Source organism: Rhynchophorus ferrugineus, unplaced genomic scaffold (genome assembly GCF_030347505.1).
Source record: "Rhynchophorus ferrugineus isolate W39M unplaced genomic scaffold, kcgeb_rfMv2 rfM10, whole genome shotgun sequence".
Lineage (NCBI taxonomy): Eukaryota > Metazoa > Arthropoda > Insecta > Coleoptera > Curculionidae > Rhynchophorus > Rhynchophorus ferrugineus.
In genome coordinates, this window is record NW_027472589.1 from 22883013 (window position 1) to 22906563 (window position 23551).

Consider the following 23551-nt stretch of genomic DNA (forward strand, 5'->3'; position numbering starts at 1 on the left):
AGATCTACAGAACATTCAAATATAATAGTTTTACATTAAATATAGTAATTTTACTTCGTTTAAAATTAAATTATAAATTGTATGTTATGTATAATTATTATAATAGTATTCGGTAATTTTTTTCCTTCTTTTTTTTTAAGATCGTTAGTTCGTGAAGCTATTTATACATCTCCGTCTTGCTTATACTACTGTTGGAAAATAGAACCACATATAAAATTAACAGCCCCAAGCAATTATCTCCGTCCTTTATTCTCTCACCATTTATACAGGAAAAGATTCGTACATCTTCGATTCGTCTGACATCACGAATTGAAAAAAAACAGTCGCTAGTTTTTTGTCTATCGACTTTTTCGACTCTTTTCAGTCGATAGTTCCCATCGCTAGTATAAAAATTCCTACTGTATATCGAATCGAACCCTTGTATCATTATATATCAATTTTGGATTATATTTGTAACACTTTTAATATAAAGCGTATTATTAAAATTATACAAATTTTGCAATCAGGCTGATATTAATTATGAGAAGGCTAAATAGAAATATTTTAATATGTGTTTGCATGTATTCTAGTCATTTTTCACCTTTAAAAGTTTTTGGAATGAATTTATTAGAGAACATAAATATTCTGCAATTTTTTTGTGTTAAAAAAACGTAATCAAAGAAGATTAATTATCACGAATTCCAAAAAAAGGACTTGGAGCGTTATAATCCTTGCAGCATAACACAAGTCTAATACATAAAAGTAATACATAAAATAATAAAATAAAAATAAACAAATTTAATTTATTTTAACATTACAGTACATCAAATTCATCGAAGGACTTAAAGTAAAGTTAATTAGATAGACATAATATAATACAGTTGTTTTGTTATATTTACATCGAGCTCTTTTCCAGGCCTCCTATGAAGTTACTGCCTCTATACATTTGCCCTATCATCTGTAAAAGAGTTAGTATCCATTCTCTCCTCATACATTCAAACCAAATGCTCATGTACATTCTGAACAAGTACAAACAAATGTATGCACACAAATCTTCAGAAACTGCCACTTCCACTATGCAATCAGGCTGATATTAATTATCAGAAGGCTAAATAGAAATATTTTAATATGTGTTTGCATGTATTCTAGTCATTTTTCACCTTTAAAAGTTTCTGGAATGATTATATTAGAGAACATAAATATTCTGCAATTTTTGTGTTAAAAAAACCTAATCAAAGAAGATTAATTATCACGAGTTCCAAAAAAAGGACCTGGAGCGTTATTGTCCTTGCAGCATAACACAAGTTTAATACATAAAATAATGAAATAAAAATAATCAAGTTTAATTTATTTTAACATTACAGTACATCTAATTCATCGAAGGGCTTAAACTAGTTAATTATATAGACACAATATAATAGAGTTGTTTTGTTATATTTACATCGAGTTCTTTTGCAGGCATCCTATGAAGTTACTGCCTCTATACATTTGGCCTATCTGCAAAAGAGTTAGTATCCATTCTCTCCTCATACATTCAAACCAAATGATCATGTACATTCTGAACAAGTACAGACAAATGTATGCACACAAATCTTCAGAAACTGCCACTTCCACTATCAGAGTTAGTGTTCTAGTTAATTACTAAATTATTAATTTCTAAAATATCAAACGCTCTTGCAGAATTCGACCTTTTGTCAGTTTCTTCTTATTTGTGTTTGAAATACGCGTGTGTTCTTCAGTTCCCTGTGAAATAATTCTATTAAATTATGATTATATCGAGAAGACAATACCAAAAAACTATTAGTATTTTAGGGTTTGTCATATGGCTCGGTGAATGGAGGTAAAACGAAATGAAACAGTGGTGTTTACATTATGTGAACGGTATTTATTGAAGTTGTATAAAAAAGGTGAATTTACAAAATAGATAAAACGGATGGCAGCGGTGTTACCTGGAGACGAGGCTTGGGCAGTCGATGGTGGCACGTCTAAACCAAACGATGGTCGGGTACTGAATGATGAAAGTACTCTTCAATAACCTCCCAGATAAACATCTCGGGGTTGCCCGATAATCGTTATTATTTCATAGTTGGCGCTGCTAGCACCCCGCCCGTGTTCAACATCTAGATTATATGTCTGGGTATTTTGTAGACAGTTATTCCACGACGTTAAATTCAACCGGCCTCAAGGTCGCTACAGTATAAAAGAGGAGTAAATAGTTATTATTTATAACTTTAATTTGAAGTAATTTAAAAATTATGGAAAATATAAATGTGGAAAAAAAAATTTAGTGTATTTTGTATTTAAAAAAACTTAATCTAAATAAAGATTGGAGTAAATTAGAATTAATTATCTCGAATTCTAAAAACTTTGTTGTTATTTACATCTCAAATTTTAAATTTTAGAAAGAAATATAGAGAAAATAATTTAATTATAATTACGAATCACTTAACTGGCTATTGTTAGGATATTTTCGCTGATGTTCTACTGCTGATTCGACGTTAAAATTGTAAAAATAAACGACAATGCATAATGCTATTAAAATAGGTATCGTATAGCGTTAACACAACATCCGTACAAATTTTATTTCAGATTCATGAATTTTGCACCATATACTCAAAAATTGAAGTGTATTAATATATTATTGAATAATACAATTAGCGTTGGGAACTTTCGACTGAAATTGATTAACGACTGTTTAGTAATTAACTACTTTTTATTATCGACTGTTTCAGTCGCTATTTTTGGTTCGACTGATTTTGCTACTTTTTACTAGTGACTGTTTCAGCTAAATACTACCAGTCGCTATTTTCGATCCAACTGATTTTATTACTATTTATTATCGACTGTTTCAGTCGCTATTTTTTATTCAACTGCTTTTGCTACTTTTTACTAATGACTGTTTCAGTTAAGTGCTTTCATTCGCTATTTTCGGTCCGAGTAATTTTATTACTATTTACTATCGACTGTTTCAGTAATATACTTTTAGTTACTATTATCGGTTGTACTAGTAATTAACTACTTTTTACTATCGACTGTTTCAGTCGCTATTTTTGGTTCGACTGATTTTGCTACTTTTTACTAATGACTGTTTCAGTTGAGTGCTTTCATTCGCTATTTTCGGTCCGAGTAATTTTATTACTATTTACTATCGACTGTTTCAGTCGCTAGTTTTGATTCGACTGATTTTGCTACTTTTTACTAATGACTGTTTCAGTTGAGTGCTTTCATTCGCTATTTTCGGTCCGAGTAATTTTATTACTATTTACTATCGACTGTTTCAGTAATATACTTTTAGTTACTATTATCGGTTGTACTAGTAATTAACTACTTTTTACTATCGACTGTTTCAGTTGCTATTTTTGGTTCGACTGATTTTGCTACTTTTTACTAATGACTGTTTCAGTTAAGTGCTTTCATTCGCTATTTTCGGTCCGAGTAATTTTATTACTATTTACTATCGACTGTTTCAGTAATATACTTTTAGTTACTATTATCGGTTGTACTAGTAATTAACTACTTTTTACTATCGACTGTTTCAGTTGCTATTTTTGGTTCGACTGATTTTGCTACTTTTTACTAATGACTGTTTCAGTTAAGTGCTTTCATTCGCTATTTTCGGTCCGAGTAATTTTATTACTATTTACTATCGACTGTTTCAGTAATATACTTTTAGTTACTATTATCGGTTGTACTAGTAATTAACTACTTTTTACTATCGACTGTTTCAGTCGCTATTTTTGGTTCGACTGATTTTGCTACTTTTTACTAATGACTGTTTCAGTTAAGGGCTTTCATTCGCTATTTTCGGTCCGAGTAATTTTATTACTATTTACTATCGACTGTTTCAGTAATATACTTTTAGTTACTATTATCGGTTGTACTAGTAATTAACTACTTTTTACTATCGACTGTTTCAGTTGCTATTTTTGGTTCGACTGATTTTGCTACTTTTTACTAATGACTGTTTCAGTTAAGTGCTTTCATTCGCTATTTTCGGTCCGAGTAATTTTATTACTATTTACTATCGACTGTTTCAGTAATATACTTTTAGTTACTATTATCGGTTGTACTAGTAATTAACTACTTTTTACTATCGACTGTTTCAGTTGCTATTTTTGGTTCGACTGATTTTGCTACTTTTTACTAATGACTGTTTCAGTTAAGTGCTTTCATTCGCTATTTTCGGTCCGAGTAATTTTATTACTATTTACTATCGACTGTTTCAGTAATATACTTTTAGTTACTATTATCGGTTGTACTAGTAATTAACTACTTTTTATTATCGACTGTTTCAGTCGCTATTTTTGGTTCGACTGATTTTGCTACTTTTTACTAGTGACTGTTTCAGCTAAATACTACCAGTCGCTCTTTTCGATCTAACTGATTTTATTACTATTTATTAACGACTGTTTCAGTCGCTATTTTTTATTCAACTGCTTTTGCTACTTTTTACTAATGACTGTTTCAGTTAAGTGCTTTCATTCGCTATTTTCGGTCCGAGTAATTTTATTACTATTTACTATCGACTGTTTCAGTAATATACTTTTAGTTACTATTATCGGTTGTACTAGTAATTAACTACTTTTTACTATCGACTGTTTCAGTCGCTATTTTTGGTTCGACTGATTTTGCTACTTTTTACTAATGACTGTTTCAGTTGAGTGCTTTCATTCGCTATTTTCGGTCCGAGTAATTTTATTACTATTTACTATCGACTGTTTCAGTAATATACTTTTAGTTACTATTATCGGTTGTACTAGTAATTAACTACTTTTTACTATCGACTGTTTCAGTTGCTATTTTTGGTTCGACTGATTTTGCTACTTTTTACTAATGACTGTTTCAGTTAAGTGCTTTCATTCGCTATTTTCGGTCCGAGTAATTTTATTACTATTTACTATCGACTGTTTCAGTAATATACTTTTAGTTACTATTATCGGTTGTACTAGTAATTAACTACTTTTTACTATCGACTGTTTCAGTCGCTATTTTTGGTTCGACTGATTTTGCTACTTTTTACTAATGACTGTTTCAGTTGAGTGCTTTCATTCGCTATTTTCGGTCCGAGTAATTTTATTACTATTTACTATCGACTGTTTCAGTAATATACTTTTAGTTACTATTATCGGTTGTACTAGTAATTAACTACTTTTTACTATCGACTGTTTCAGTCGCTATTTTTGGTTCGACTGATTTTGCTACTTTTTACTAGTGAATGTTTCAGCTAAATACTACCAGTCGCTATTTTCGATCCAACTGATTTTATTACTATTTATTATCGACTGTTTCAGTCGCTATTTTTGATTCAACTGCTTTTGCTACTTTTTACTAATGACTGTTTCAGTTAAGTGCTTTCATTCGCTATTTTCGGTCCGAGTAATTTTATTACTATTTACTATCGACTGTTTCAGTAATATACTTTTAGTTACTATTATCGGTTGTACTAGTAATTAACTACTTTTTACTATCGACTGTTTCAGTCGCTATTTTTGGTTCGACTGATTTTGCTACTTTTTACTAGTGACTGTTTCAGCTAAATACTACCAGTCGCTATTTTCGATCCAACTGATTTTATTACTATTTATTATCGACTGTTTCAGTCGCTATTTTTGATTCAACTGCTTTTGCTACTTTTTACTAATGACTGTTTCAGTTAAGTGCTTTCATTCGCTATTTTCGGTCCGAGTAATTTTATTACTATTTACTATCGACTGTTTCAGTAATATACTTTTAGTTACTATTATCGGTTATACTAGTAATTAACTACTTTTTACTATCGACTGTTTCAGTCGCTATTTTTGGTTCGACTGATTTTGCTACTTTTTACTAATGACTGTTTCAGTTGAGTGCTTTCATTCGCTATTTTCGGTCCGAGTAATTTTATTACTATTTACTATCGACTGTTTCAGTAATGTACTTTTAGTTACTATTATCGGTGGTACTAGTTTCATTCGACAAATTTTTAACATTCTGGCTCTGTCGTCGTAGCCACCAGCGATCTCGACAAAATGTGACCAAATTAGGCTTACATAGATTTATATGTAATATATATGATTTTATATATTTTTGGTAGTTTGCTTCTAAATAACTATATATATATATATATATATATATATATATATATATATATATATATATATATATATATATATATATATATATATATATATATAAATTGATAATATAAATTTTAAAAAATATTAATAGATAAAAGGGACAGCGCAATATTACCTGAAGAGGACGCTTGGGTGGTTGATGGCGGCACATCTGAACTGAACGACGGTCAGTGTCCGAATGTGCTAAAGCACTTTTCAATAGGGATGCCGAAAAAATATCGATATTTTTGGCCAATAATCTTTCAAAAAAATTAAATATACTTCTTAAGGATTATAAAACCCATTTTTTTTTAAAGATTTTGTATATTTTGATACTTAATTCTAAGTATTTATTACAAAAACACCAATATATATTGGAAGAAACATCGATATATATTTTTTCTCGAATATATCGATATTTTTAAAATAAATAAATCGACTGTTTCAGTACTATACTTTTAGTTATTATTTTCTAAAAAATTCTAATCTAAATAAAATAAATGAACAAAAATATTATGAAATATAATTTATTTTAACATTATAGTAAATCTAATACTATAATAGTTTGTAGGTTAGATTTGTTTTATTTACATTTAACTCTTTTCCACACCATCTATGAGGTGGAGTTTCTAGGCGCGTTTTTTATATAGTGGTATCCCCCTAGAGGCCTAATCCACCTAATTAATAATTGTATATCTGAGAAACGTATTTTACTTTCATTCGAATATTTACTTTTTTCGTTTTTTTCCTGTTTCCTTCAATGGTGTGTTTACTTTTCAAGTCGTCTTGGTATCACTGTATATTTTATTTCTTCTTGTACCATCTGTGTACAACATTCTTCATAAAATTAATCACTGAATTCTCTCTAATGCATTTACCATATCTACAAAACAGTTACTATTCATTCTCTCCTCATACGTCGTAACTTAATGCTCATATTTAATCTAATCTAATTAAAAATCAAATCTTTCTCTCCCTACAATACCATTTTCTACAGTTATATTCAATTAATTATGTGCATACGTTTAGTTGTTTCCACTCTCATCGCTCTATCTCAGGAATTTCTAGCATTGTACAGCATTATCATATATCCTGAAAGTTTCCTCCAGTCACTTTCACTTTCCCACTCATTGTCCAATTCAATTACTAAACTGTTAATTTCTAATCTATCTGAAACATGTTCACAATTCCACCATTTATTAATTACTTCCTCTGTATGTCTAATCGAGTCCATCTAAACCCAAGGTGTTATACTTCCTTCCACATATCCAAACAGTTTTGACGGAATATCCTTCTCGACCGGCAATATATCTGCAATTAATGATTAATAAATATAATGATCAACAAAACCTAATCGAATGCTATTGTAACTTTTACCTTTTTCCATCAATTTTTGTTGTCAAAGCCAAACTGGGCTAAAACTCAGAGTTAATTCGGTAACATTGCAATATTTCGAAGTCTATAGTATAAATATCTATGATGCATCATTAAAAAAACTTTCAATAGACTATAGATATAGATATATATTAATATAACAGCATTTTGGCATGACATTGTTCAAGATTGTTAATGTAATAGGATCACAATTGTGAATAACAAATAGTAAAATATGGTGGACTGTTCTTATGGCAATAATAGGCAATATTTCGGTCATTCTCTCGATTTTTGTTAAAAAATATTTCCATTCATTAATAAATAAAGCATTTACTTTATTAAAATACGATAAAACATGTGGGGAATTATTTGACTCCACAGAAAAAATCCATTCCTTTTTGCATACCCTCAGAACATTCAAATATAAAAATAATTCTACTTCGTTTAAAATGAAATTATTAATTGCATGTTAATGATATTCAGTAATAATTTTTTTCCTTTTCTTTTTTAAAGTTACTACGAGAAGGAATATATACATCTCCGTCTCGCTTATACTACCGTTGCAAAATATAAGCACATATAAAATGACCTGCTCCAAGCAATTATCTCCGTCCTTTTCTCTCTCACAATTTATACAGGAAATGGTTCGTAGATCTTCGTCCGACATCACGAATTAATTAAAACAGTCGTGCATTTGACTGAAAATAATAATTAATATTTTCGGTTGCGGATTTTTTGAATATCGACTGTTTTGACTATTTTGCGGCTATCGACTGTTTTCAGTCGATAGTTCCCAACGCTAATTTTAATTATAAAACAAACGTGTGTACTAATTACTATGAGTGTGTACTTAACATGGTTAACATATATCTATTTAAAAATAAAATAATCAAATCTGTTATGATGTTACGACGACAAATATAAAACAAACAAAAATAGATCCAGTGGTCCGCTGTTTAGGCGCATCTAAGCGCTTTCTGAATGAATGGTTTCAATATGTATTGTCGGTGAAAGTTAAACGAAAACTAACTACCAATTAACAACCAAATTGACAGGTATTTATACAGACTAAAATAGAAATATGTTAGCATTAAGCGTTGGTCATTAAATGATATATTTAAGGTTTATCAAGTGTGATGCACGAATTATTGATCTAGATATAACTGATTTAAAATATAGGAAAATGTATTGGTTAATTGGAAGAAAATCACAATCATCAGTACGTAATTAATTGCTGTTATAGCAAATATTGAAACCCATATGGAAATACGGAATACAATTATGGGGATGTTCCGCGAAAATTAATATAAATACAATACCAGATTTCCAGAACAAAGCCCTGAGAAGTATTGTAGGTGCACCGAGATACTACAGGACTGATTACTTACACCTAGACCTTCAGATATCGATTGTCACTCAGGAAACCAAGAGAACTAGAAGGATACATGAGGACAGACTCTATTCTCATGTCAATATCGAACTAATACATCTCTTGGACAAGACCAGAACAGGATGTAAACTCAAAGGAATCAAACTATTTGATCTTCTGTAGTGAAGTATCTTTAATAGAAAAACAGTATTGTTAATACAAAAACATTATTACACCAGAGTCTAAAATAGGGCCTATAGGTCCTCTTAGGTATATACCTATATTTAAGTTAATGTAAAGACAAATGGTGGCAACGACTAGTAACAATACAATAAATAAAAAAAGATATAGCTGGTTCGTGGTAATTTTGAGGTCATTTTAATAGAAATTAATAATTTGCAGGTCAATACAGATGACAACTTATCGTAATAACACAGAACAGCATTGGAAAAACCATTTCAACAAAATAATGTGTTATCCGGTGCATCTATTTCTAAAATAATAACAGAAACTTGTACCAGCCACCAATGTCTCACATTTTAATATTTCAATATCAATATGATTGATTGATTGTGATTCATTGGTTGTTGATCGTTAAGTCCAAATGAAGGAATCTTCCGAAAATCATACAGAAGAACTACTAACTATTTTGCATTGCTCCTACCGACTTAAAATTGATCAGTTGGTTGTAGTTAAAATATCATTGTAAATAAATAAATAGGTCTAGGAAGTTATTAATCTCAATTGTGTATATCTAGTAGAATATAGAATATATATATAATTGATCGATTGTGATTCATTGGTTGTTGATTGTTAATCAGTTGATCAAAAATCAAATTGATCAGTTGGTGGTAGTTAAAATAACATTTTAAATAAATAAATAGGTTTAGATAGGTATTAAGCTAAATTGTGTGTATATAGTTGAATATAAAATACGTGTAGTAGATAGGTCAAATGAGTATTTTGTTTATTTTTATTTAGTTGTTATAACGATTATTATGTACATATTTTATTTTAAAACGTTTTTAGTGTTAAACATTTAAGTTTGATTATTTTTTACTGATTAGTGAGTTCCTTATGTACATGCAATAAATGAATCAATCATTGCATTTTCCGATTTCTGCCTTTATGCTGTCGAAAAAATCACGAAATAATTATATATTTGACTTACTAAGATAGACAAATTTAATTATCAGAACACCTGTTTTTTTCTCTTGTTACAACTTTTAGTGAAAGTAGAACAATGTCGGAGAATCTAGTCGAGATCCACCGGTCATTTCACTTTCCGATTGGAGATGGTATCATTTCGATATAAGCCTCTTGATTTCGTTATCAGTAAGTTAGTTTCTTATTATACGTGTTCCACCGAATATTATAAGAACCAGGGGTTGATTTTGATAATAATTTAATTTGTTTCATTAAATTACTTTAAATTCGCTTATAGTTCTTCTTAATATTTAAATACCACATTGTTACTAGTCGTTTCCGACTAACCTACAATTTATCTTTATGGTTAGGAGGACCCATCGGCCCCATCTCAATATCTGATGAAATAATGTTTATATGTGACACTGCTGTATATTTTATTACATGATCAGATGGTTTGATTCTTTTGAGTGTGTCTCCTGCTCTGATGGTATCCAAAAGTTGCAATACTTAAATATTCTCATGAGAATGGAGTCTTTCCTCATGCTCCCTTGCAGTTCTCTTGATTTCTTGACTGACTGTGGGTATCTGAAGGTACGTATCTGTAAGCAGTCAGTCCTGTAGTATTTGGGTACGCCCGCAATACTTCTCAGGACTTTGTTCTGAAACTATGTATTTTGTTTATGTTACTCTTTGCAGAACATCCTCATAATTGAACTCCGTATGTCCATATAGGTTTCAGTATTTGCTTATATAATAGCAATTTATTATGTACTGATAAATGTGATTTTCTTCCAATTAGCCAATACATTTTCCTATATTTAAATTCCAGTTCTTTTATTTTCTTCTTTATATGTTTCTTCCAGCTAAATTTTGCATCAAGATTCATTCCAAGATATTTAGCGTTGTTGCTATGTGGAATGATTGTGGTATTATTTAATGTTATTGGTGCTTATACGATCTGATTGTAGGTGAACTGCACATGCACAGATTTACATTCGTTAATTTTTATTTTCCATGCTTGTGTCCAATTATTTATATTGTCACTTGCCTCTTGTAATTTTCGTGTGGCTTCTTCCCTATTGTCTCACACTATTTGACTATTGTGACAGCTATAATTGCAGTATCATCAGCAAATGTAGCTATCGTACTATTCTCCATTTGTGGTATATCACAAGTGTAGCGTAGATAAACAATTGGTCCCAGTAGACTTCCTTGTGGTACGCCTGCTTTAGCTTCTTTTATTGTAGAGTAAGCTCCTTCTTGTTTGACTCTAAACATTCTGGTTGTAATGTCGATTTTAATAGTTCGGTATGTTGTTTTGGTAACATTTTCTATAGTTTATGAACAAGGCCTTCATGCCAAACTTTATTGAAGGCTTGTGCTACATCTAAGAATAGAGCTGAGCATACTTTTTCACTTTCGTAGGCTTTTTCAATAACATCTGTTATTCTGCGGACTTGGTCAATTGTTGAATGCTTGCTAATAAACCCAAACTGGTGTGTTGATATTAGGTTTTTTGTCTCTCTGATCGGTTTTATTATTTTCAACAGGAGTTTTTCAAGAACCATAGATATTACTACCAGCAGTGATATAGGACTGTAGGCTTTTATTTCGTTTGGTGACTTCCCGGATTTTGGGATCACAAAACTATATATAACAAGTCTTGCTTGCAATATTACCACATATACGCTTAGGTCTTAGTTGTTTTGTGTTATACTGTTTGGTTCTTATCACCATGAAATTGGAGACAAAGATTCGTCTATTTCAAAAGCATCTGCGGAGAAACATGTGCCATAAGTTTCAGTTTTCACACCGCTTAATTTACTTCTTTTGAAAAAAATTTATGAATGATATATGAATTTATTTGTACCTACCTATAGTTATTTTTAAAGATTCTGGAAAAGTTCCTTTGTGATAGATTAAGCCAAAGGATCTATGAAAATACAGATATTATGTATTTGAATTCAATTATCGATCTCCCACATTTCGGCTCCTAATTATCTGGACGGTCTAAAATACAAAGAATAAAACCTTCCAGTACGGTTTGATGTACGACATTATAAGAGGTCCCTGAACTTTATCATTGTTTACTTTTAAAAATCGTTTCTAGAACTTTTTAGCTAGAGCAGAATCCTTTGGAAAATAATTCATTTTATTTGAACCTTCATATCCTGGAAATTAATACTCTTATTATGTTGTTACATTTACAAAATAATATTTAACTTAAGAGATGTGTTGAAAAGCCCCGGGCCTAACATATAGAGCTGATTTATTGCCTTCATCGCTTTTTCAGTTAGTACTATCCTTCAAAAGAAAGATGTTAAAATTTCATGATATTCATTTCTACTCATAAGTTTGTGAGTTACTGTGATAAAAGTAACAATTCTTGTGTTATTTTCAAAACAATGGATCAAAAACAATTTCGTGTTTTAATTGTACACTGCTTCTTGATGGGAAACATACGGTTCAAGCGAAGTAATGGCTTGCAAACTGTTATAAGGAACGCTTATAACGTTAACGTTATAAGGATTCGCTCCATCAGAAACAACAATAACACGTCGGTTTGCTGACTTCAAACGTGGTCGTAGAGAGAACGATGATGCAGAACGCAGTGGACTCCAGAAAAGATCCAAAAAAATCCACAAAATCATTTTAAATGATCGAAAAGTAAATTTGCGTGACTTATCATCTTAAGCATCGTAAAGGTATCAAAAGAACATGTTGGTTTTATATTACATGAGCATTTGACTATGAGAAAGCTCGTTCCGCATTTGCTCACTGTTGACCAAAAATAAAAACGTGTTGATAATTCTGAGTGGTGTTTGGACATGCTTAAACGTGACAAACCAGAATTTTGCATCGATACGTGACAACTTATAAAATATGGATCAAGGACTTCACTTTGTTATCAAATCTGTCATCATCTGAGTGGCAAAAGATACATTTTTCTACAAAAGTGTTATTGAAATGTCAGAGAGGTGCTAGAATGAATGTGCGGCTGTTGATAATGATTACATTGATGAATAAAGACAATTTTTAATAAAAAAAAACTTGTTTTCCTTTTTACACCCGAGACTTTTCAGCCATAACATTATAATAACGAATTTCCTTAAAATCATATACAAAAATAATAAAAAGAAACGAATATAACCCACCAAAATCTTACCAAATCGAAACTAGAATGAAATTATTTAAACGAAATGAAATTCTGTTTTTATTTATACATGTTGTGACTTTAACACCCCTTAACGTTCATCACAATATTGTTGCCTTTCTAGCATTGAAGTAAATATTAATTAGACCTTCTCTATTGTTACAGTTGAAGCCGACGACATGGAAATCCGAAACGCAACTAAGCCAAAAACGAGCAACCGAGTGAGTACATCATAATCGGAAATATTCGCAGTTCATCACACGCAAACCTTTATCCGTTTCAGCTTAGAAACCGACGGCGAACGAAAAGGCGAAAGCATTTTCTACACGAGACCACTATCGAAATCTTCCGACTGGACCGACGTCGACCTAGAGGTGCCCCAAAAGGAGGACGAACCCGTCCACCTTAGAAACCCGAAGCTCACGCTCATTTTCGACAAGGAAGACGGGACTCCGACGCCCCCGCCTAGGAAGAACCACAAGGGCACCAACATCCGAGAGAAGATCGGTAAAATCGCGCGGGAGGGCCTACAGGCGCTGCAGGGTGGCGAGAAGAACAACCAGAAACCCGTCGAGGAGCCCACCATAATAAAAAAGAAGATCAATTACTCTTGTCCGGCCTGCGAGGGCGACGAGGCAAATCACAACAGAAACCATCACCACGATCACGTGCAGAAGAACACCAGCTCCAACAAAAACGCGAGGAAAAAAAATCCATCGGTCATGTCCTTGCCGAACTACACCGACCTGAAGTTGTCCCTCGCCAATACGGACAGCAAGAGCTCTTCGAAACCCGATCTGAACTCGTCCAGTCTGAGTTTACAAACCCCCGGGGGAAAGAAGCTCAACACCAGCTCATCCACCGGCCGATTAGACGCATACATAACGCGCTGCCGAAGCTTCGGTTCCCTGTTACCTCAGCAACTGAAGAAATTAAAGCAACCTCCCAAATTGGACAAGAAGGAGGACGTCACGTCGGACGATTCGTTTGGTCCGCTGGAGGACTGGGACCTGGGACTTATCGAGCACTACAATCCTAAAGACACCAGCCTACCCCGACCTAGAAAGCCTCCGGTACCCAAAAAAACAGAAAGCGAAGTTCTCTCCGGCATAGAAAGTCTGATCGTAAACGAAGAGGACTTACCACCGCCCAAACCGAAACCTCCGGTACGACGCTCCGAATCGCTGGTTAAAAAAAACCAGAAAGTTCCCCAACAAGCAGCCATCTCGAAACCAGCTCCTGAAGAAGTCTGTCTGACCCCCCCGCCTAGTCCTCCTCAAGTTAAACCGCCCATACCAACAAAGAGAACGGCCCAAGAACAACCGGAACAAAAACCAGTGGAAGCAGATCCAATGGAACACTCTAGCTTGATGAGGATCCTACAAGAGTTCAGTATAAAGGACAAACAAGAACACACAAGCAGAGCGGAGGGGGAAACTGATTTACCTTCACTGACTCCCTCTCTAGTCGAATTCGAGAAGAATCTCAACCCAGGAAATTTGGTAGAGGACTTCATCAATGCAGAAAAGAGCCACTCCAGGGCAGTACTGAGCTAGATTTTGTAGAATTTGTTATAGATGTTTAAAGATGAAAGTTAATTAGGTATATAATTACTATTGTTTTTATGTAAAAATGTATTTTCCGACCACAACGTAATTATTTGATATTGTTTTGCAAAAATAAATATATGTATTTGCAAAAAACAGCTCTTTTCTAAATGCCATCAATGGACATATATATTTACAAAGTAATATATTGGTGATTCTATTTATTAAATAAGTTCATGTACAATAAAAAGAATAAGATAGGTTTATGTGTACAGCAATTTAATGTAACATAGAAAATACACACCAAGATAATAGATATTTTTTAAAAAAGCTCAACAGAGATAATAGCATATTAGTTTAAGTAAATATGACTCGAAGAATGTACTAAATAAATTATGTTATACAATTATTTAATTTCAATTATCCCTAAAATGTCAATGATTCAGTTAGCACGAATTAATATTAATTAATGTTAACGCACCTTATATTCTTCTGATATTCCTCATTTAATTAAGACACCTTGACGGCTTGTATTAATAATTTTTAGAAAACTATGTAGTTCTGCCGGATGCGCTTGGTATATCATTTATTTCAATATTGAAGTCTGTCTGACTTCTCTACCTGGCTGTCCTCAAATTAAACCGCCAGTACCAACCAAAAAGGACCAGAACAAAAACCCGTGGAAGCACATCCAGTGGGACATACCAGCAGAGCGGAGGGGGAAACTGATTTGCCTTCCCTGACACCCTCTCTAGTTGAATTTAACAAGAACCTCAACACAGGAAATATGGTAGAGGACTTCATCAATGTGGAAAAGAGCCACTCAAGGGCAGTACTCAGCTAGGTTTTGTAGGATTTGTTAAATTGTTTTGTTTGTTAACATCATCTCAAATCAGATCTCTAAAGATGAAGGTTAATTAGGTATCTAATTCCTTTCATGTTTTCATGTAAAAAATCTTTCCCATAACATAACATAGAAAATACACACCAAGATATCAGATATTGTTTAGAAAAACTTAACAAAGATAATAGAATATAAGTTTAAGTAAATAGGACTCGAAGAATGTTTTAAATAAATTATATATTACACAATTTTTTTAATTTCAATTATCCCTAAAATATCAACGTATCAATTATTATGAATTAATACTAATATAATGTTAATGCAGCTTATTTTCTTCTGATATTCCTGATTAAATTAAAACACCTTAGCTGGTTGTTTTAATAATTTTTTATAAAAATGTTACTATTTATTCCTAAATTGAAGCCTGTCTAACTCCTGCATCAAATTCTCTTCAAGTTAAACCGCCCACACCAACCAAGAGAACTGTTGAAGAAGGACCAGAATAAAAACCCGTGGAATCTAATCCAGTTGAACACTCCAATTTGATGAGGATACCACAAGAGCTTAGTTCAGAGGACCAACAGGAGCACACCAGCAAAACAGAGCGGAAAACTGATTTGCTTTCTTTGACACCCTCTCTAGTCGAGTTTGAAAAGAAGCTCCACGCAAGAAATTTGATAGCTGAGCTAGATTTTGTATGATTTATTAATTTACTAAATTGTTATTTTTGTAACATATTCATTAAAAAGCAGCTCCTTTATAAATGCCATCAATTGACATAAATACAATACACAATAAAAATATAAAATAGGTTTATGTGTACAGTAATTTAGAGTAACATAGAATATCAGAGTAAGAAAATACGATTTAAAGAATGTATTAAATAAATGATATGTTATACAATTTTTTATTTAAATTATCTCTAAAATATCAATGTTTTAATTATTACGAATTAAAATTAATGTAATGTTAAAGCAGTTTATGATCTTAAAATTTTCATGAATTAAAATACAATAACTGCCTGTTTTACAAAATTATATAGTTCTGCCGAAGGTGCCAGGTTTGTTATTTAATTATAAACTAGCAAAGGATGAATGAAGAAATCATTAGATTCTATGCTTTTCTTATTTGGTTTAATTTTACATATTTTTGCAACTTTCCAGTAATTGCTTAAAAAGTGTTTCTGTACTAAATATAAATTAATTAAGAAGGACACTACCCGGTGTACCAGAAAGTCATTACCTGTTTTTCCATAACAGATGTCGCTGGGATTAGGATGCAATGTTGTTATTTTTTTCTATGGTTGTTATTTGACACATCTGTTATTTTACTAACATCAAGCTTAGAAAAATATATACATGTAACAGTTTTTTGTGTGTAATACCACAGAATAACTAGTACCATATTTTGTGTGTAATATTTTGCAAAGGTAATACGGTAAATATATTTTTACTTTTTTGACAATGTCAAATTTCGTGCCTGAAAACGTGCATTTGCGGCACGCGTTACTGTTCTTATTTAATCAAAAGAAAAAAGCTGCTGAAAGTCATCGTTTGCTGGTGGAAATTTACGGTAAGCATGCTCTAACCATAAAAACATGTGAGTCCTGGTTTCGAAAATTCAAAAGTGGTGATTTCGATCTGCAAGACAAAGAACGTTCTGGTAGACCAAAAAAGTTTGAAAATGCGAAACTACAGGAGTTGTTGGATGAAGACCCTAACCAGACTCAAAAGCAATTGGCAGAAGCGTTAAATGTGGCCCAAGAAACGATTAGTGACCGACTACGTGCAATGGGGAAAGTCCAAAAGGAAATATAAATTAATTAAAGGGGACGCTACATTGGACCATTGGTTTGGTCCGTCAGATTACTAGAGCCTGGGACTTATTGAGCGTTAAAATCGTAAAGACACCAGTTTATCCTGACCTAGGAAGCTTCTGGTATCCAAAAAGCACAGAACGAAGAAGAATGTACTAAATAAATTATATGTTACGCTATTTCTTTTGATTTTAGTTATCCCTAAAATGTCATTGTTTCAATTAACATGAATTAAAATTAATATATTGTTAATACAGTTTATAATCTTCAAATATTCATAATTTAAAATACATTGACTGCTTGTTTTAATAGTTTTCGTAAAGCTGTTTAGTTCTGCCGAATGCGTTAGGTTTACTATTTATTCCCAAACTAGTGAAGGATAAATGAGAAAACTATTAGATATTGTTTTCGTTTTCCTTATTTTATCTAATTTCGCATATTTCTTGCAAGGGAAGCATAAATTAATTAAGGAGGAGGACGCTACATCGACTTGGGACTTATCGAGCATTCCAGTCCTAAAAGCACCAGTTTACCCCGACATAGGAAGCCTCTTGTATCCAAAAAACAGAGAAAAATGTATTGAATAAAATTTGTCAGACTATTTCTTCTAATTTGAGTTATCCTTAAATGTCTATGTTTCAATTAATATGAACTGAAATTAATACACAGCATGTATTCTGATATTCTTGAATTTCTACTAAAGAAAATATCTGATTTCAATAATTTTTAGGAAACTATTTAGTTCTGCCGATTGCGTCGCATGAATACTTATTCCTAAATTAAATGATAAATGAGAATATCATTAAAGTGTTTTTGTTATTCCAAGTTAAATACAAAACTCCCCAAAGATACTGTACAAAGTAATGGCTATTTGTAGTAGAGCCATGGCATGTCTTTTTAATTTAACCTACCTTGAACCAATTTACCTCGACTTATATAATTTTTTTTATTAATTACATCTTACATTAGATATTGTGACAGCCAATGAACAATACATGAGTATTGTTCATTGGCTGTCAGAGAGATACATTAGAAACATTGTTAAATATGTTTATAAAATTCTTACATTTATTTCGCAAAATTCCGTTTTTATCTGTAACATCTGCCTTTTTATAGTTTTATGATAATATTTTGGGTCTATCTGGCAGAACAGTTTATTGCCACTGCCTGTCCTATAGTTTACTTGGGAACCGAAACAACCTTATAAGTCGACTATTGGTTCCAAGAAAAGGTGATTATCAGATACCATATAAACACCACCTTAAATAGGGCCAACCAAGAGGTTCCTAACCATTCACAATAAAGTATTCACGTGAAGCATTCGCGAAAAGTTTATATTCACGACTAGTTATTAGTCAAGTTTGTAAATAAAGATCGAAGATTGAATATAGTTCGGGTATTTTATAGTGTTGCATTGTATTGTAACTGTATACATAAGTAATTAAGAAACAGTTTACTTTTATTTAAAGAAAGATATCGAATACCCAGGAACTAATTGATCTCAGTTTCGTGAATCACTGATATCTCTAAGAACAACTTATTTTTGACTCAATTGAACCAGCGTTCCGAAAATTATTTATGAATTAAACAAGTTATTCAACAAGTATGTATTTCCCAAAATATAAATGACTGTAAATCATATCACCAGCCCTCTTATTTTATTCTCAAAAAAATAAAAAAATAACCAGGGCTTTAGAAAAGTCAGATATCGAGGGTTGGTTTAAAACGCAAGCTAAGAGTCTGGTGGTGTAATTAAAATTACACTTAAACGAAGGTCAAAATCAAATACGAATTAGCAACTTAGTACATCTATATCTTTAGCTGTATCCTATATCGTCGCTCAAATACCCAAGTAGTCCCTTTGTAGTAAGAAAAAGTACTATAGGTATGACGGCAACAAGTCGCACTAATAATTCTAAGAATTCTAAAATCCTGTCTATGTGATGGAAGAGCTGACATCCATAATTATCTATCTAATCTTATAGATTAACCCTGCCAATAATATTAAACCAACACTAAGTTATACATGCACCAACTTTAATACCTCAAGATACAATTAAAATTAACATAGTTCAGAACAATAAGCTTCCTTCTGGAGGCGTTTGCAGGAAAGCCTTTAAATAACCGACCTCCTGTTGTAGACGAAAATTTTCATAGGACAACAAATTATTTTTCCGAATCTAAAAGCATCCTTATTAAAGAAAACAAAACAAAAACGCAAAAGAAACAATATATGACCAACCTCCTGAAATAACAAACCCTGATTACCATCCTGCGTCAACTTTAACTGTTGATTAATGGCGTCGTTCTTTTCCAAACACTGTTTATGGAGGAGGGCTATCAGACGATCATGAACCATCGCCAAAGCGTACCTCTCGCGTTTAAATTTGACCGTTTTCTCCTTCTTCTTTCTTTTCACTTCAGCTAGTTTTCTCTCAAACCTAACACTTTTTGCCTGACATTCCTCCAATTCTGCCGTGACGAGATGCAATTTTTCCTCCAACGCCAAATTGTATTCCTCCAACTTTTTCAGATCTTTGTTTCTTAACTCAAGGATTTTCAATAAGGTATTATGCGCAGAAGCTAGTTCGTCGTATCTAGAAAACGTGATTCCTTATATAAATTCGTATAATTGCAAATCCACCTACTTGTATTGTAAATGAACCAAACTTATTGTGGATATACCTAAATTAGATCCTGAACTTCTCAACTGAACCGTATCTAAAAACAAATAAGACATTTATATATACAAATAAAGTTAATAAATCATTACCTAGTAACTGTTCATTTTCCTGCATAACTTGTTTTAATCGATTTTCCATACTGGACATTTTAACCGAACTACCCCGTAGTTTTACTAAAAATTTACGGTCAACCTCTTCTGCAGCCGTGAAACTTATCTCTAAAGTGTTCACTACACGCCTGAGATTTTTGATTTTGTCCTTCAACTGTTTCTTCGGTTTAGTTTTGATTGGTTCTAGAGATTCCTAAAATCTATTTGTCTTTAAGCAGCGATTGATATATGTCTTTTGGTATACAGTTAAAAGTTGGGACATATCACTTTATTGGTGCAGTTATGTTACAATAAAATTTCCGTGTTGAAGACAAGTTTCTTGTAGCGTTCATGTAAATAAATTACTAGCATAACATGACATAATGCCATCATATATGTCAATTTTGACAAAATTTTATTAGAGTTCATAATATTCTGTATCTGTACTAGTCATATAATGCTGATATTTGTTAATTATTGCTGTATATAAGGTTGCCAATATATTATTAATAAATAAGGTTGAGATAACTGTGACAGTTTTTGATAAAAAGGCACAAAATCCTTTTTAAAAACATTATTATCAATTAATCTTCACACGGAAGGAACGTGATTTGATTTGAGAAGAAAAACAAACCTAATATCAACTTTTTATTGAAATATGTACAAGAACAAACAATAACAACCTCTGTTCCTTTTTTGTATACTGTCCAGTCTTAAAAATGAGATTTTCACCTTATATAAGTTAATAAAAGGTATTTGGTACTAAAAAAACCGATATTGCACTTGGCCTTAATATTTACAAATGTGTTCATGTTTACTGCTCAATGTTAAATAGTTATATGGCTTGTTTTGAAGTATCTGCTACTGCAGTAATATGTGCATATAATCTTCTGCCCCACCATGATTCTAAATCAAAAGGTTTAAAATCTTGTAAAGTATCTGAGCATTCCTCGTTATAATAATAAATAGTTTGGTTATTATCAGAGCTATGTTCTAACTCTGAATGTACCGATAACCAAGCTAGAAAAAAAGAAGTATAGAATTATAAAAATGATAAAATATATGCAGGACTCACAATCATGAATAAATTTAATAACTTCTACCTGTTCTGGAGAAACATTTTCCTGTTTATTAATATTAGGTAACAGTTTCTTTTGAAAATATGGCTTTGGTACACTAAAATGATTTCATTAGGTTAGGTACTATTCACTTAGTGAAATAACTGCTTCACTTACTTCTTACAAACGCTATTTTCGCATTCATTGATTTTACTTTTTCCATAGTCCTTGTAATTTTCTATACTTTGTGGTATACCTACAATTGAAAAACAAACCTTTCAAATAATTAAAAATTAACTATAAGGATCTAACCTCTCCTCGTTGTTTTGGCAACTATTTTACTCGGACCCTTGATATTGTACATGATATAGAACCTTGAAATAATCACTATAACAATTGTAAATTTAGATTAACATTTAATATAAAAAATGTACATATATTTGACAATATAAATATCTAAAAAATCTGTTCAAATAGCCTAATATTGACAATGCCACAGATTACTGTATAAATCAATGATGGAAAGAATCGAATAGAAACAATCTGTAGTAGGGACAAAACAAATATCGATATTACTCTTAAAATATCGATTATTCATAAAATATCGATATATCGGAAAAATATAACATTGATATTTTTTGCAGTATATATTAATATTTGTAATAAACCCTTGTTATTAAATATCAAAATTACACCAAACATTTAACCGTAAGTACCAAAATACACTAGATTTTTAAAATTAAGTACCAACTTAAAAAGTTTACTAAAAATAATTATACGGTTTTTTATAATATTTAAGAGATATATCAAACTTCTTTGAAAAAATATCGGCTAACAAAAATGTCTATATATCGGTCAAAAATATATCGGCTAAAAATATCCCTAATTTAGAGTTTCTATAGTCGGAAAATATTCGTAGGCAAGATAGTATCTATAAATTCATTCTAAGACGCTCTTGCCTTTAGAAAGTTTTTTCCACCTATGATATAAGTATGGCCAAGATGTATTAATTCCTTTTCATATTAAGAAAGAAAAGGAAATAGATAAATGTTACATTCTTTGGATTGTAAATAATAGACTTTCACAAACCAAATTTTATAAAAAATACAAAACTGTGTTATTGACTAATATCGCTACGAAACTTTAGGCCACCATTTATACAACAATATAGGTTTCTAGGTTTGGCAACGCTCGAGGATTGGCATCATGAAATCCCAGGGTACGCAATGGGAGAATTATCTCGCAGTGAGAGATTAATTTTGCTGATCTTATCTGCGACGCCTTTTTGTCTAATGTTTGCAGTAATTGATGGTAATGGAGAGGATTAGAGATGCAGAAAATATATCGATATATCTGACAAAATTATCGATATTTTTTCGAAATAAATGAAAACTTTTAATAAACCTTTAATTTTAACAGTTCGGTGAATTTTGGCACTTAATTTTAAACACCCATCAAATATATCACTACTTTTTAAAATATTTAGATAAAATATATATTTCTTTAAGACAATATTTGACTATTTTTATTTTTTGTTAAAAATATCGATATATTTTGTGTAAAATATCGATATTTTTTAAAATACCGATATATATATATATATATATATATATATATATATATATTATATATATATATATATTATATATATATATATATATATATATTATATATATATATATATATATATATATATATATATATTATATATATATATATATATATATATATATATATATATATATATATATATATATATTATATATATATATATATATATATATATATATATATATATATATATATATATATTATTATATATATATATATATATATATATATTATTATTATATATATATATATATATATTATTATATATATATATATATATATATATATATATATATATTATATATATATATATATATATTATTATATATATATATATATATATATATATATTATATATATATATATATATATATATATATATATATATATATATATATATATATTATATATATATATATATATTATATATATATATATATATATATATATATATATATATATTATATATATATATATATATATATATATATATATATATATATATATATATATATAAATATACAGGGTCAGTGTTTTTGGTCATGTTTTTAATGTTGCTATGTTAACTATGTGCTATGTAAGTATTATGTTACTCAATTCTATTTGTCCTTAATGGAAGGATTAGGCAAAAACTAGGTTAAGTTCAAACAGGATGACTCAACACAAAATTCAATAAATCCTAAGATAAACAAAACTCTTCTTCGATTTTTTACACTTTTTTGTTCATTTAGAGGCCATTCACTGGCTGCGGTCTACGCAATTGTTAATATTGATACCGATCT

General features: G+C 30.9%; 3 protein-coding genes and 1 long non-coding RNA gene across 5 annotated transcripts in view; 2 read left to right on the forward strand and 2 right to left on the reverse strand.

Annotated features, from left to right (window-relative positions):
* LOC143203514 (uncharacterized) overlaps positions 1 to 15759 on the forward strand; it is an 87588-nt gene extending 71829 nt beyond the window's left edge. For both annotated transcript variants that reach the window (XM_076415693.1, XM_076415692.1), the window contains exons 2-3: positions 13286 to 13341; positions 13404 to 15759. In XM_076415693.1, the coding sequence (XP_076271808.1) occupies positions 13286 to 13341; positions 13404 to 14676 (1329 nt within the window). In that variant the 3' untranslated portion in view covers positions 14677 to 15759. The remainder of the gene's footprint in view (positions 1 to 13285; positions 13342 to 13403) is intronic.
* Positions 15760 to 16819: 1060 nt separating this feature from the next.
* Positions 16820 to 18115, forward strand: LOC143203441 (uncharacterized). The gene is made up of 2 exons (XR_013007337.1): positions 16820 to 17083; positions 17778 to 18115. It is a non-coding gene; the product is annotated as an uncharacterized LOC143203441 (long non-coding RNA).
* Positions 18116 to 19343: 1228 nt separating this feature from the next.
* LOC143204321 (uncharacterized) lies at positions 19344 to 20519 on the reverse strand. The gene is made up of 5 exons (XM_076416912.1): positions 20366 to 20519; positions 20101 to 20314; positions 19976 to 20048; positions 19570 to 19924; positions 19344 to 19507 (listed from the first exon to the last, which is right to left on the reverse strand). The coding sequence occupies exons 1-5, from the start codon at positions 20381 to 20383 to the stop codon at positions 19400 to 19402; spliced, it is 768 nt and encodes a 255-aa protein (XP_076273027.1). The 5' UTR covers positions 20384 to 20519; the 3' UTR covers positions 19344 to 19399.
* A 216-nt stretch (positions 20520 to 20735) lies between these two features.
* LOC143204322 (uncharacterized) lies at positions 20736 to 21658 on the reverse strand. Its single transcript, XM_076416913.1, has 4 exons — positions 21471 to 21658; positions 21336 to 21414; positions 21176 to 21276; positions 20736 to 21120 (listed from the first exon to the last, which is right to left on the reverse strand). Exons 1-4 carry the CDS (start codon positions 21520 to 21522, stop codon positions 20936 to 20938), a joined length of 417 nt encoding a protein of 138 aa, XP_076273028.1. The 5' UTR covers positions 21523 to 21658; the 3' UTR covers positions 20736 to 20935.
* Positions 21659 to 23551: the final 1893 nt, after the last annotated feature.